The sequence below is a fragment of the Pinus tabuliformis genome, chromosome X (assembly GCF_031772625.1).
Source record: "Pinus tabuliformis cultivar Carrire ecotype Pingquan chromosome X, CPIR1, whole genome shotgun sequence".
In the NCBI taxonomy this organism is placed as follows: Eukaryota; Viridiplantae; Streptophyta; class Pinopsida; order Pinales; family Pinaceae; genus Pinus; species Pinus tabuliformis.
This window is the reverse complement of record NC_142308.1, coordinates 1599439988-1599452886: the sequence shown is the minus strand read 5'-3', so window position 1 is coordinate 1599452886 and position 12899 is coordinate 1599439988. Positions and strand designations below refer to the sequence as shown.

General features: G+C 38.6%; 1 protein-coding gene across 1 annotated transcript in view; it reads right to left on the bottom strand.

Annotated features, from left to right (window-relative positions):
• Positions 1–306: 306 nt before the first annotated feature.
• The window catches only part of NAT12 (nucleobase-ascorbate transporter 12), a 60762-nt gene continuing 48169 nt past the window's right edge, over positions 307–12899 (bottom strand). The window contains exons 8-10 of the mRNA XM_089448740.1: positions 12018–12252; positions 11315–11601; positions 307–920 (exon numbers count right to left, since the gene is read on the bottom strand). Of these exons, the coding sequence (XP_089304866.1) occupies positions 699–920; positions 11315–11601; positions 12018–12252 (744 nt within the window). The 3' untranslated portion in view covers positions 307–698. The remainder of the gene's footprint in view (positions 921–11314; positions 11602–12017; positions 12253–12899) is intronic.

The following is a 12899-nucleotide window of genomic DNA, read 5'->3' as shown; positions in this document are numbered from 1 at the left end:
TCAAGTAGAAATTAGATATCATGCTTTTGGTGATTGAGACTAAAAGTATCTAAAAATTTTGAGACTATATCTAAAAATGAGTAAACAATCGCTCGCAAAATTTGCTCCAGTCACATTAGAACAATGAATTGGTGATCCACCAAAAATGGATGAAAATAACTCCATTGGAAAAACTGTTTGTTTAATGGAGGTATGTAAAATCTCAGATACGTTAAGTTAATTTTAAAGTTAAAATACTGATAACAGGCTATTAAAAAGTCACGTCATCTTTATATAGATGATGGATGGATGACAGAAACAAAGGACTAGACAGAAATTAGACACTCAATTCTCTCGCTATGGTCGCCCATAGATGCAAAAATCAAATCCCAGATACAGTATAAGAATGTGAATTCAGGAGATATTTTCCATCGTTTACAATATGCATAGAGAGAAATTCACGAAAAAACAAATGTAATTTACAGATGAGATGACTTGCTCAGATACTATTTGCTAAAACGTGAAAATTCTCTCCCTGAGTCTCTCTAGAGACTAAAAATTACAACAGCTGCTCCCACACTTGCACACCTATTATATGAAACAGGCTCAATAGCTCGTAGAAATTCAATATTAATACAATGCTGTTATGCATTACAACAAACTATTTCTTGGGACAGCTGCCACGTTTACTTTTAAAAAGAATTCCCTTTAAAATAAACTCATATGCCTACCCATTTCATCCAGTTGAAAAATCTTCCAAGCCTCAAAGGCATTCCGTAATCCTTCACAATGGCAGGTTCACTCCTTCCACCTTTTGACCGGCACCATATATAAACCCCCCGTTCTTGCCTGCTGCCCGGAACAGTATTGTCTAGGATAAAAGCCACCAGGAATGCAATCACCATGTGAAGTGAGAATAGAGTGTTTAATACATAATTCAGCTGCAAAGATGAGAAACACATTAATGTTTAAAAAGAGACTGTGAAACCCTCAAATAGAAGACGATATCTGATTCTACACTATTAAAACCAAGAGGAGTGAATTAAGATACGTTCAGAAAGAAATCATTTGAATTTCGTTTACTCACTTCAAAATATCAATAGCTTAAACAGTACATTCAAACACTGAATCACAATGAAAGCTAATTATGGAAACCCTGTTGTAGGGAACAATATCAAAGACAGCCTCAACGAAATCTTGATCCTTGGGGGCATAAAGTTCAAATAAGTGGAAAGGATACAAAACGTTGTCAGACAATCACAGTGGAAAAGAGGGCTGTAGGAATTTTCGTCAATGTTTGGCAATTCACTGACCACTGGTTGATAGAAATCATGAAATGCAAAATCCATGCTCTGGACTGGTTGAATTAAATTATTAAACTACATCTGACATTTCTGTGGGTTGTGCATGTTAGGAATGAAGGGATTGGAAGTCAAATGAAAATCCAGAACATTTCTGTGGGTTGTGCATGTTCAGAATGAAGAGATTGAAGAGTTAAAATTCAGATTCCAAATCATACAGCCCATGTTTCAACCAGAATACTAGCTATGTGTTGGATTGATTATACCATCAACTGAGTCCATCTGATCCATGATTAGTTTCTCTCATGGTATCTCATGTTGATCAACAGGACCATACCTTACAATAAAACTCAAAAAACTCTTTACTGTCAGGGACCATACTTCACGAATTTCTTTAGTTGCTATGGAGACTCTTGGCCTCACTAAATCTGTTGACTCTATATTTCCTTGGCTACTAAGGCATAGTTTTTCATCACAAGGGCTGTGACCACAAAGTCCTTAAGGCAACCATCTGCATAGAGAGATGATATGTCTATCTAATGCTAACGTAAAGGCACCACACTCATCTTGTATCTCACAATTTATCTATCATATCGCTTTAGAATAGGCTTTCCAGAGTCCATCTGTCTATCAAAGGTGTGTAATCTGTACAAACAACCTTTGAGTTGGTACATTTTATTCAAAACTTGAATGTGAATTTGAATTTTGTCCCATGAAGGCATGAAACAAGCAAGCTTTAGTAATCTATTAAAATGCAAATTACTACAGCCTTCAAGACATACATCCCTGTCTTCTTCACCACGACAGATGATTCTACAGTTGTCAACATTCTTTACCACTTGGATGAATTTAATGTCATAGTGATAACCATATGTTTTCTAGTCTATAATCAATTTGTAGCAGATATGTAGAGTAACTATTAGACACCATAAGACCAGTTTTATGTTGTAATGTAACTTGAGTCGGTTTCTCCCTCTCTTCTCCACTATTCTCTTTTATTATTTCATAAATTTTATAGTTATATTTGATATTATTTTTCCGAGAGAGTGATGCACTAAACACTCTCATAATGTACCTTACACACTGAGTTGCCTTAAAAGTCCTATTGACAGTCTTTCTGATCAGATGAGGATATTATCATTCAATTTTGTACGCATGCCTCCATGTTCCAATTTTTAGTATGGAATCCACAACCACTAAGGTCCTTGGAAATGAAAGATTGGTTTAGCACTTCTCACTGCCACACACCTCACATATGGCCATAAAAGATATTTCTGACATTGGTTCCTGTTTTGCAAAACACTGAATCTTCAGATACAGCCTTAAGATCCGTGGCAGTATAATGCAAACCAGATAACTATGTTACAAAATTCTATGCCTGAGCATAACTGAGATGTCGTGAAAATACCTATCCTTGCACAATGAACTTATGCCCTTTTTCATGGAATTTAATCAACCATTGCATTGACCCTTCTGCAGCTCTTCTAAAATCTGATCATTCATTACATAATCTGCCCCAACCTCCAGCCTCCAATTATAGGAAACCCATAATAACTACATAGAAGTGAGTAGAGTTTAGTTTCTTGAATAATGAATCTATGTGTTTTGTAGCTCCTTACTGCAAAGGATACAAAGATGAAGCCTTTCTGCGCATTATAGTCTAATATAAATGACTCCCAAATAATATGCAGCAAAGAAGACTAACTGAAGCAACTACCAGCCCCAAGTTCATTGAAACGGTATTCTATTTTTGCATAGAATTTGATATCCCTATTTTATTTAACAAATTTGTGAGGATTATTTTCATTTAAGCAATTCCAAGAAGCAACTTCTTCACAAGGCAGAGAGCCAAGATGCAGCTTGTTCAAAAGGTGCAGAGAGCCGATAAGCACCTTCTTTACAGGGCAGAGCACCTAGAACACTTCAGTGAGAATAACTCCTTAATATGGCAAACATGGTGTGTTGAAAAATGTGTAACTAGATTTGGTCTTCATAAGTATAAAATGTATTCTTGTAAAATATAAAATGAAAGGAAATTATTATTGAAGCATGGGTTTCATGCTCAAGTTCTTCTATTTTATAGGTCAAGAACCCATTGAGTGCTTCTAGGGTTTGTCCTAGGTTTAAGAGTCATTGTCATATATTGAAGACCCTATGGGCACATTGTATCATGTAAAGAAAAATTTGTTTTTGTCTTTAAAGTGTCAAAATGCCCTCCAAGATCAAGTCGGCCTAGAAGCTGTCAAGTCGGCCTACATGAAGAGCCACGTCTACCCTTGAAGAGGCCTATATAGAGAGAGGAACTCGTCCTCCATTAGACACACTCACACACATCTCATTCTATGTGAAGAAGAAGGCTAAAAGAGGTCGAATAAGAAGGACGAAGAGCAAGACAAAGTAAGTCGAAATGCTTGGGTTAGTTCTCTCTCTACCACGTGAAAGTCGAAGCTAGGGTTTTTGCGTTGGGGCTATCTTTGGTTCGATCTTGGAGAAAAGAGAGAAAATAAGTAAAGCGAAGGTGTCTTAGGGTGTCTCACTAGCCCTAAGACTCAAAGAAAGGCAAGGGAAGAGGAAAGGAGACCATACGAAAAAGATCGAAGTCCTATTGAGGAGCAACAGCTATTGCAACAGTGGTCAGGAGACAAAATTTCTAATCTGAAATAGGAGGTTGGAGATCTTGCAAAAGGAAGCTGAGTTGATCTTGATCTTGGAGGGCATTTCTCTGAGTCACTAGGTCATGGTATTCATCAATTGAAGGATCTATAAGAAGAGAAGAGATTTGAGGGTTTTCCCTTCAAGAGGAGGTTTTGGCCTTGGCTTGCAGCATATATATTGTGTCACTATTCTTATTGTTTTGTTAGTTGTTTGATGTATCTCACAATATAATAATATTGAACAAAGTTAATAAGGTAACAAACAGTTATCAAGTTAAAGAGAATTAACATATTCACTGCCCTATTGAAATCTCAACATGGTATCGGAGCTAAGGTTATCTAAGGGCATCATGAAAATCTTCGCTACAGTGAAGAAGTTCATCAAGAAGATTACAAGCCATCTCAAGAAAGGTATCAAGGAAGCATGGAGTTTCTTATTTTCTTCAAAGAAGGTATCAATCAAAGAAAAGGATGAAGGTCTCTTCTCGACTCTCTCTGGCACATTCCAAGATGAAGACATTTGGGTAATTGATAGCGTTGCATCAAGGCACATGACTGGCCACTCCAATCGATTGAAGACCTTATCAAAAGGAAAATCCACTTATTCAATGGATCTTGGAGATAACAAGAGCTATCCCGTGAAAGGTATTGGATCAAAAGCAACATTAACCTCAACAACATTCTATTTGTTCCAGGTTTTCATAAGAACTTACTTTCCATTTCAAGAATAGAAGAAAAGGGTGATAGAGTAGCTTTCATTGATGTTAAGGTCGTTAAAGACTCAAGTATAGATCAAGCTAAAGTCATTGGCATTCGAGAAGGAAGACTCTACAGACTAATGTCTCTTGTGGCCCAAGCCCTAGTTCACATTGAAATTAGCCCATGTGAACTCTGGCATAGAAGATTTGGTCATCTACATTTCAAAATCCTTCCAACTCTAAGTTCCATAGTAGATGGAATTCTGAATCTAAAGGAAGATCATGAAGGAGTTTGTAAGGGATGTGCATTGGGCAAGAATACCAAGAGACCAATTGGAAGCAATGCTTCACAATCAAAAAAAAAATCTTGGATCTCATTCATTCCGATGCATGTGGCCTTATGACTCCTAAATCTCTTGGAGGTCATCTATATTATGTCACGTTCATTGATGATCATTCAAGAAAAACCTAGGTTTACTTAATGAAAACCAAGGACGAAGTATTTTCAAAATTTCAAGAATTCAAAGCTAAAGTGGAGAACCTTACAGGAAAAAGAATCAAGATATCAAGATCTGATAATGGAGGAGAATATACATCCAAAGAGATTATAGCATTCTGTAAGGAGTCTGGGATTAAAAAGGAGTTGATAGTCCCATACAATCCAGAGTAAAATGGATTTGCAGAACAGAAGAATAGATCAATTGAAGAAAGTGTAAAAGCAATGTTACACGATCAGGATCTACCTAAGTTTCTATGGGGAGAAGCCACAAAGACTATTGTCTACATTCAGAATCGAAGTCCTCACAAATCTTTAGACAACAAAACTCTGGAAGAAATTTTCACTAGAAAGAAGCCATCTGTAGATCATCTTCGGATCTTTGGGTGACCGTATATATCCACATGCCCAAGGACAAAATAAAGAAGTTGGATCCTTCAGGAATGAAGGGAGCATTTGTTGGGTACTGTTATCACCCCAAGAAACTCTCCTAGGTTGTATATCAGAGATGCTCGGGAACATTACAAACTCAACAAAATGTCGGAAATGGAAGAATGGAAGGAATGATGCATATTCAACCCAGATAACCACTTCTATTATGCTTAACCCCAGACATGGGTGAACACCCCCCGACTATAAGGCTTTAGACCACCAATTGCTCACAGTTTGAGGACTAAGTCAACATGGAGAATACTGACCACACCAGCAGATGCACAAGACCATGTGATGGCCGACTGCAACCAGTAAAGAGGTCTACAAATCTATTTCCTAATGCACAGACAGGATGACAGCTCTCTGGCACTAAGTAAACAAAAACCTGCATAACACATTCAATGATACATACTAGATTCTAACACAGAGGTGGGATGACATCCCCTCTAATGCTAAACATCAAGAGCACATGAAAAATGCATAACAGTGACAACCTAGAACAGAGCAGAAATGGAAACTGAGCAACTAACAGCGAATGAAGCTTGTATTAGTTGAAAATGAAGACCAGACGCTGCAAGTATCACAGTAGTTACAGTGTCCAAAAGTTGAACCTTGCATCAAAACAACAAACATCAACCATCCCATTCTGTGTTCTGGGTATATATAGAGTTTGTTTACAAAGATATTATGTTGTTCTATGCGTGGAGGGGTCATAATGGACCACCAACCACCTTAACTCTCTGATAGAGTCTCTGCTACAAACTGCATGCTTTAATGAACAAAATTGGCCTTTTGAGATACTCTGTTGTCCTTCTCGAGCAGGTGGAGTGTTGACTGAAAGAAGCTCCATAACTGATAAATGCCTTTAACTGCTCGAGGTTTGTACTTTCCTTCCTCGGCCATGCTATCTCTTGAATGAGGTAGTTGAAGATTTAACTATGCCGAGTACAAGTAGCTGGCCACCTTCGTCCTTTGGGAGCACAAAATGGTTATGAACGTGAATAGTCGGGAAGGATGGAGAAGGAAAAACGGTCGTCGGATCGCTCAAATGAACGGCGGACAACGCTTGGCGAGGAGTACCGAGAGGCGAGGTGGAAGAAAATTGTGAACCGTTGGATCCAGTGCATGGACGGCGGAGATTGATTTGCGGGGGCTATCAGGAGATATGAGAGCGGGGAGATCGCGGTGTGTTGGATCTCGGGCGGGGAGATCCAACAGTCATCAAGCACAGAAGATGCAGGGGATTTAACGGCCGGGAAAGTGGTTTTGAGCGACAGGCGGTAATTATCACACCGCCTTTGGAGCTGCGGCAGTATTCGTATATGGGCTCGCGATCACGTTCGTAACACGACGCGTGGCGGATGGGACAGGTTAATACCGCTTTCCCCACGAGTTAACGCGTGGGCGGCTAGCGGGGTCAGGAGTAGCGTATGTCGTCGGATCACGCGACGGATGATTGGATGGTGGGGAACTGAACGTGGTTTAACGTGCGGGGGAAAAGGCGGAGACTGTTGGATCGGGACGATCAATGGCTGCGAACGAAGGATGACGATCGGCAGCGGAAGCGCAGGGTCGTATGGACAAGATCACGTTATGGTTTGAGTTGCGCGCTCGGGGGCTGGAGGGAATATAGGCTTATACAGGGCTTTGGAGGTGAAATGGAGTTAGCGGGGCGTTGAGAGTGTAAACGGCGAGAAGAAGGTAAAAATGACCAGCTGAAGCCTTCTTTTAGCAAAACCAAGGACTGAGCCCACTGCTGCTCTTCGAACATCAGCAACCTGTCGCAGAGCTAACACGTACTGCAACTCATCCAAAGCCTATAGGATCTACATGAAAGATGGACATCACATAGAAGTCAGTCGTGATGTCATATTTGACAAAAGCATAGCTTTCAAGATATCAAAGGAACTTTCCATAGACTCTGATGATGAAGAACTTCACGTATTTGAGGAGGAAGTGGATAAGGGAGAAGAAGAATCACACCATGAAGAAGGAGGTCCTAGTGAGCCTATTCAACCTATGGTCATCCCTGAAACAAGAAAAAGACCTAATTGGTTAAAATCTACTCTACTTGATCCAGAAGGCCATGAGGCAGCGAAAGGATCATTTAGAGAAAGCAAGAAACCCAAAAGATATTTTGGATATGTTGCATACATGACAAAACCAATAGAAGCAAAACCATCCACTTTTGAAGGGGTCATAAATAATCAGGAATGGAAAGATGCCATGAATGAAGAATATAAATCTAAAATGAAGAATTGAATCTGGGAGATCGTACCTAGGCCCGAAGACAAATTTGTGGTTACTTCCAAATGGATCTATAAGATCAAACATGCAGTTGATGGAAGTATAGATAAGTATAAAGCAAGATTTGTGGCTAGGGCTTCTCTCAACTTGAAGGCATCGACTATGAAGAGACATTTGCTCCAACAACAAGATACACAACAATTTGATCATTAGTCTCTCTGGCAGCATCAATGGGATGGAACATCCACCAAATGGATGTCAAGACTATGTTTCTAAATGGCACAATAGATAAAGAAGTCTATATAGAACAACCCTTGGGGTTTGAAGTTAAAAATAGGAAGGCATATGTTTGCAAATTAAAGAAAGCATTATATGGACTCTAGCAAGCACCAAGGGCATGTTATGCTAGAATGGATGCATATCTACAAAGAATAAGCTTCACAAAAAGTTTTGTAGATCCGAACCTTTATATTAAGGTTGTAGACTAGGAACTTGTAATCGTTCTTCTGTATATAGATGATCTTCTCTTAACAGGTGTAGAAGGTCGAATTGAAGAATGCAAGAAGCAACTAGCAGCAGAATTTGACATGATGGATAGCAAACTTATGACCACTCCAATGATCGGAAATTTAAAGAGACTAAGAAGTTATGAATCTAGCCCTGTGGATTCTTCCAAGTATAGGCAACTTATTGGATCATTGATGTACCTGGAGATTACTCGACCAAACATATGCTTTGCAGTAAATGTTCTCAGTCAATTCCAACTGGAGCCAAAGCATGATCATTGGGTAGCAACAAAACATATTCTGAGATATCTACGAGGAACCATCCACTATTGTTTAAAGTATGATAGAAGGAATGATGTCCAACTGATTGGATATACAGACTCTGACTGGGGAGGCAGTGAGCAAAATGGAAGGAACACCAAGGGAGGATGTTTCAATTTAGGATCCTCCATGATCTCATGGATGAGTAGAAAGCAAGACACAGTTGCTTTAAGTAGTGTTGAGGTTGAATACGTTGAAACCTGTGAAGTAAGCAAAGAAACAATATGGTTAAGGAAGTTGATATCCAAGCTGTTTGAAGGACCGATGAACCCTACAATGATACTTTTTTATGACACCAGTTGTACGTTTGTATGAGGATCCAGTGTTTCATGTAAAGACAAAGCATATAAACAACAAGTATCACTACATTTGAGAGCTAGTTCAAAGTGGTGTGTTGCAACTACAGTATTCTCCATTAATGAGCAGGTCGCTGACATATTAACAAAATCAATTTCGAACAAGAAGCTTGTGTACTTGAGAGACAAGCTTGGTTTCGTTGATGTATCGTCCCTAATTGAGAGGGAGAGATAGACACTACATTCTTGTCTTCGATTGGGAAGAAAGAATGGAGGAGGATTGGGTAACCATCTGGCATTCGATACTCTTTGAGAATGAGGTAGGGCATTCAAGACGAGTAGTCATGGACCGATATTCTTTGAGGATTAGCTACCGAAGATAAGAATAGTCCAACGAAGGTCATACTTGGTGAACACCCGGGTGGAGTATGTACCTTGAAAGACAATGATTATGGTGTCTCTAAGTCATTGGTCTCACCAGCATTGTGCCCTGATCTTGTGGAGAGATAGAGTTGTTAGTCAAGGCTTTGCTATGTGACAATGCTAGTTAAATATGATGCTAGACAGATGGGTTGCCAATCCGACTCTTTTTATGGGATCTCTTCAGATTAAGAATGATCATGTACCTCTGATGAATACCTCCCTAGTTAAGAGGGAGTGTTTAAAAATGTGTAACTAGGTTTGGTCTTCATAAGTATGAAATGTATTCTTATAAAATATAAAATGAAAAGAAATTATTATTGACGCATGGGATTCATGCTCAAGTCCTTTTATTTTAAAGGTCAAGCACCCATTGAGTGCTTCTAGGGTTTGTCTTAAGTTTAAGAGTCATTGTCATATATTAAAGACCCTATGGGCACATTGTATCATGTAAAGAAAAAATTGTTTTTGTCTTTAAAGTGTCGAAATGCTCTTCCAGATCAAGTCGGCCTACATGAAGAGCCACGTCTACCCTTGAAGAGGCCTATATATAGATAGGAACTCGTCCTCTATTAGACACACTCACACACATCTCATTCTATGCGAAGAAGAAGGCTAAAAGAGGTCGAAGAAGAAGGACAAAGGAGGAAGATAAAGGAAGTCGACGTGCTTGGGCTAGTTCTCTCTCTCCCACGTAAAAGTCGAAGCTAGGGTTTTTGTGTTAGGGTTATCTTTGGTACGATCTTGGAGAAAAGATAGAAAAGAAGTGAAGTGAAGGTGTCTTATGGTGTCTCACTAGCCCTAAGACTTTAGGAAAGGCAAGCGAAGAGGAAAGGAGGCCATATAAAGAAGATCGAAGTCTTCTTGAGGAGCAGCAACAGTTGCCGGGAGACAGAATTTCGAATCTGAAATAGGAGGTAGAAGATCTTACAAAAGGAGGCCGAGTTGATCTTGATCTTGGGGAGCATTTGTCTAAGTCACTAGGTCATTGAAGGACCTATAAGAAGAGAAGAGATTTAAGGGTTTTGCCCTCAAGAGGAGGGGTTTTGGCCCTGGCTTGCAGCCTATATACTGTGTCTCTATTCTTATTGTTTTGGTAGGTGTTTGATGTATCTCACAATATAATAATAAGGAACAAGGCTAATAAGGTAAAAGGTAACACAAACAGTTATCAAGTTAAATAGAATTAACATATTCACTGCCCTATTGAATTCTCAACATGGTGGATATTATTGCAAACTTGGTGGCTATGCGGAATTCCCATTACGAAAAGAATTGGGTAAATCCATGTAATTTTATTTGAGGCTAGAGAGCTCTTCTTGGGATAGACAGCTTGCCAGAAAAGGTGAAGTGAACACCTGCAGAACATGTGGTAGGAGGATATTAAATATGAAACTCATAACCTTGTCTCCCATTTATGAGTTTTGAGTGTATCTTAGGGGTCTTATAGGATGATGTTATGTTGCTGTATTGCTATGTGCTTTTTCAGAAAAAAAGTAGCACACCAAAAGAGCTTTAATAAAAAATTGAAACAGGATAAGTATCATTTCCTCCATATTCCCTCTAATGGCAGGGCCATGAGATTTTATCTTTGCCTATATAGCAAATGTTTTTCGCAAGGTGTATAAAGCATGATGACTTCTTGTTATCCTCGAACTTCTCTGGGATATCACCAGCAATCCATTCAGGGTTTCAAACTCAATGAGAGCAATTAGACACAAGGGTTATTCTTGCTGGAGGACTTGACCAAACAAATTACAACACAGCATTCAAGACCTGATAATAAATCATATTGCAGAAAAAATTGCTTAAATGGATCTCAAATATGTTACATCCTAATGTAACGGGCTATCCCGGGCTATCCCTCCTTTAACAAAAATAACATTGATATTTTCAGGAATCTTACAATATCTGATCTCTGTAAACAGAATTTCAAAAAAATGAGAAAAGGAAGGGGTACTCACTCCACCGTTACTGCTACGGAAGGGTCCATGTGAAGCCACTATGTAGGGCAGATAATAGCTTGGTACAGGAGTGTTTGCATGTGGTGAAACTCCATATTGTTGGAAGTAGGCAGGTATTGATAGCGAAAGGAAAAGAGAGAGACCTACAATGATAACATTCCTTGAGCTCCCAGTTTCACTGTATCGTAAATTTGATAAACCCAGTGCCGCAAGCATAGCCCACATAAAACATAGAAGAGCAGCAACCATGGCTGGTGGAATCGAAGCTAAAATGGCTCCCACTTTGCCTGCCAAACACGAAGTTGATGTTCGATATTTTACAATTTGCAAGACAATAAGCAAACAAATAACCAAAGCAGAATACAAAAAATTAGATAGAAAGATATGGTAAATTTAGCTAGAACTGAGTGGAAAGACATTTTTCAGCAATTTTGAACAGCTCCTCACAACTGAGAGTTGTACATTAAAAGCCTGATTTCCTACGCTCTAAAAAGAAAAAATGGTCAACAAGAATTCCCCCTGACATTATGGGAAGAAGCAGTTTGATTAATAACACATTACAAAAAAATCTTAAGAAATCAGATCAAATTTATCAAAACGGTTTTCCAGAAATAAAAGCATCCCAATAAAACAGTACTCTCTTTTAGAGGACTGAATTTGCAATCACAAATATTGGAGTAAAAATGAACAAAAAAATCCTTACCAACAAGTGAAATGAGGATTAACAATCCAGCACCAAGTTCCACAGCCCTTCTACTTCCCATCTTTGTAACAGCAATGGTATGGACATTTTCAGTGAGAGTTGTTGCACCTGTGCCCATACCCCAAAGTCCTGCCAAGATGCTTGTCAAGCCTTCCAAACCAATTCCTCTACTCACAACCCCAGGTGGTGGTGCCTTCGATGCAACTAAAAGTGATGTTGCATGATATGAACCAACCTAAATACAACCAAAAAGGAGAAATATAAATCTGCATTAAATTCTTAAAACTCATTCTCAAAAGAAAATGTTAGCGTATTAAAAATGGCATTAGCATGGTTAAATCAATAAGACTTGAATGTGAGCACTTCAAATGTTAATCAAAAAGCCAAAAAGGTCTAGTAAATCAATTCATTCTCATCTCGGATTTGATACAAACTTGAACATAGTTTTCCCAGAAAGGCCATACTCTTAGAGAATGTTTTATGTAGAAGAGTGTTACTCGGCAAAGATTTAAAAATATTCACACAGTGCAAATCCAAAACAAGATATACAGTAATGCAAATATGGAACATTTTCCAAAGTGAAAGCAGACAGCATATAGCTGTAAGATGGTAACCAGAGAATATCCACTGCTGCAATTTAATACAGCACAAATATTATTTTCCTCAATATTACCAAAAGGATTTCAAATGAACTTTAAAGAATATTTACTACTAATCCCAATCTCTCACCAGGTTGCCATATGCATAATCCAACATCAGTGCAAATTTGAACAGATGGTATACATCTATCTTGTTATTCTGTATTAGGTATTAGTTTGACAATGATAGTTGCAAACTAAAAATTCTGTTATGTTCTATTCTTTTATGTACTGATTTACGATA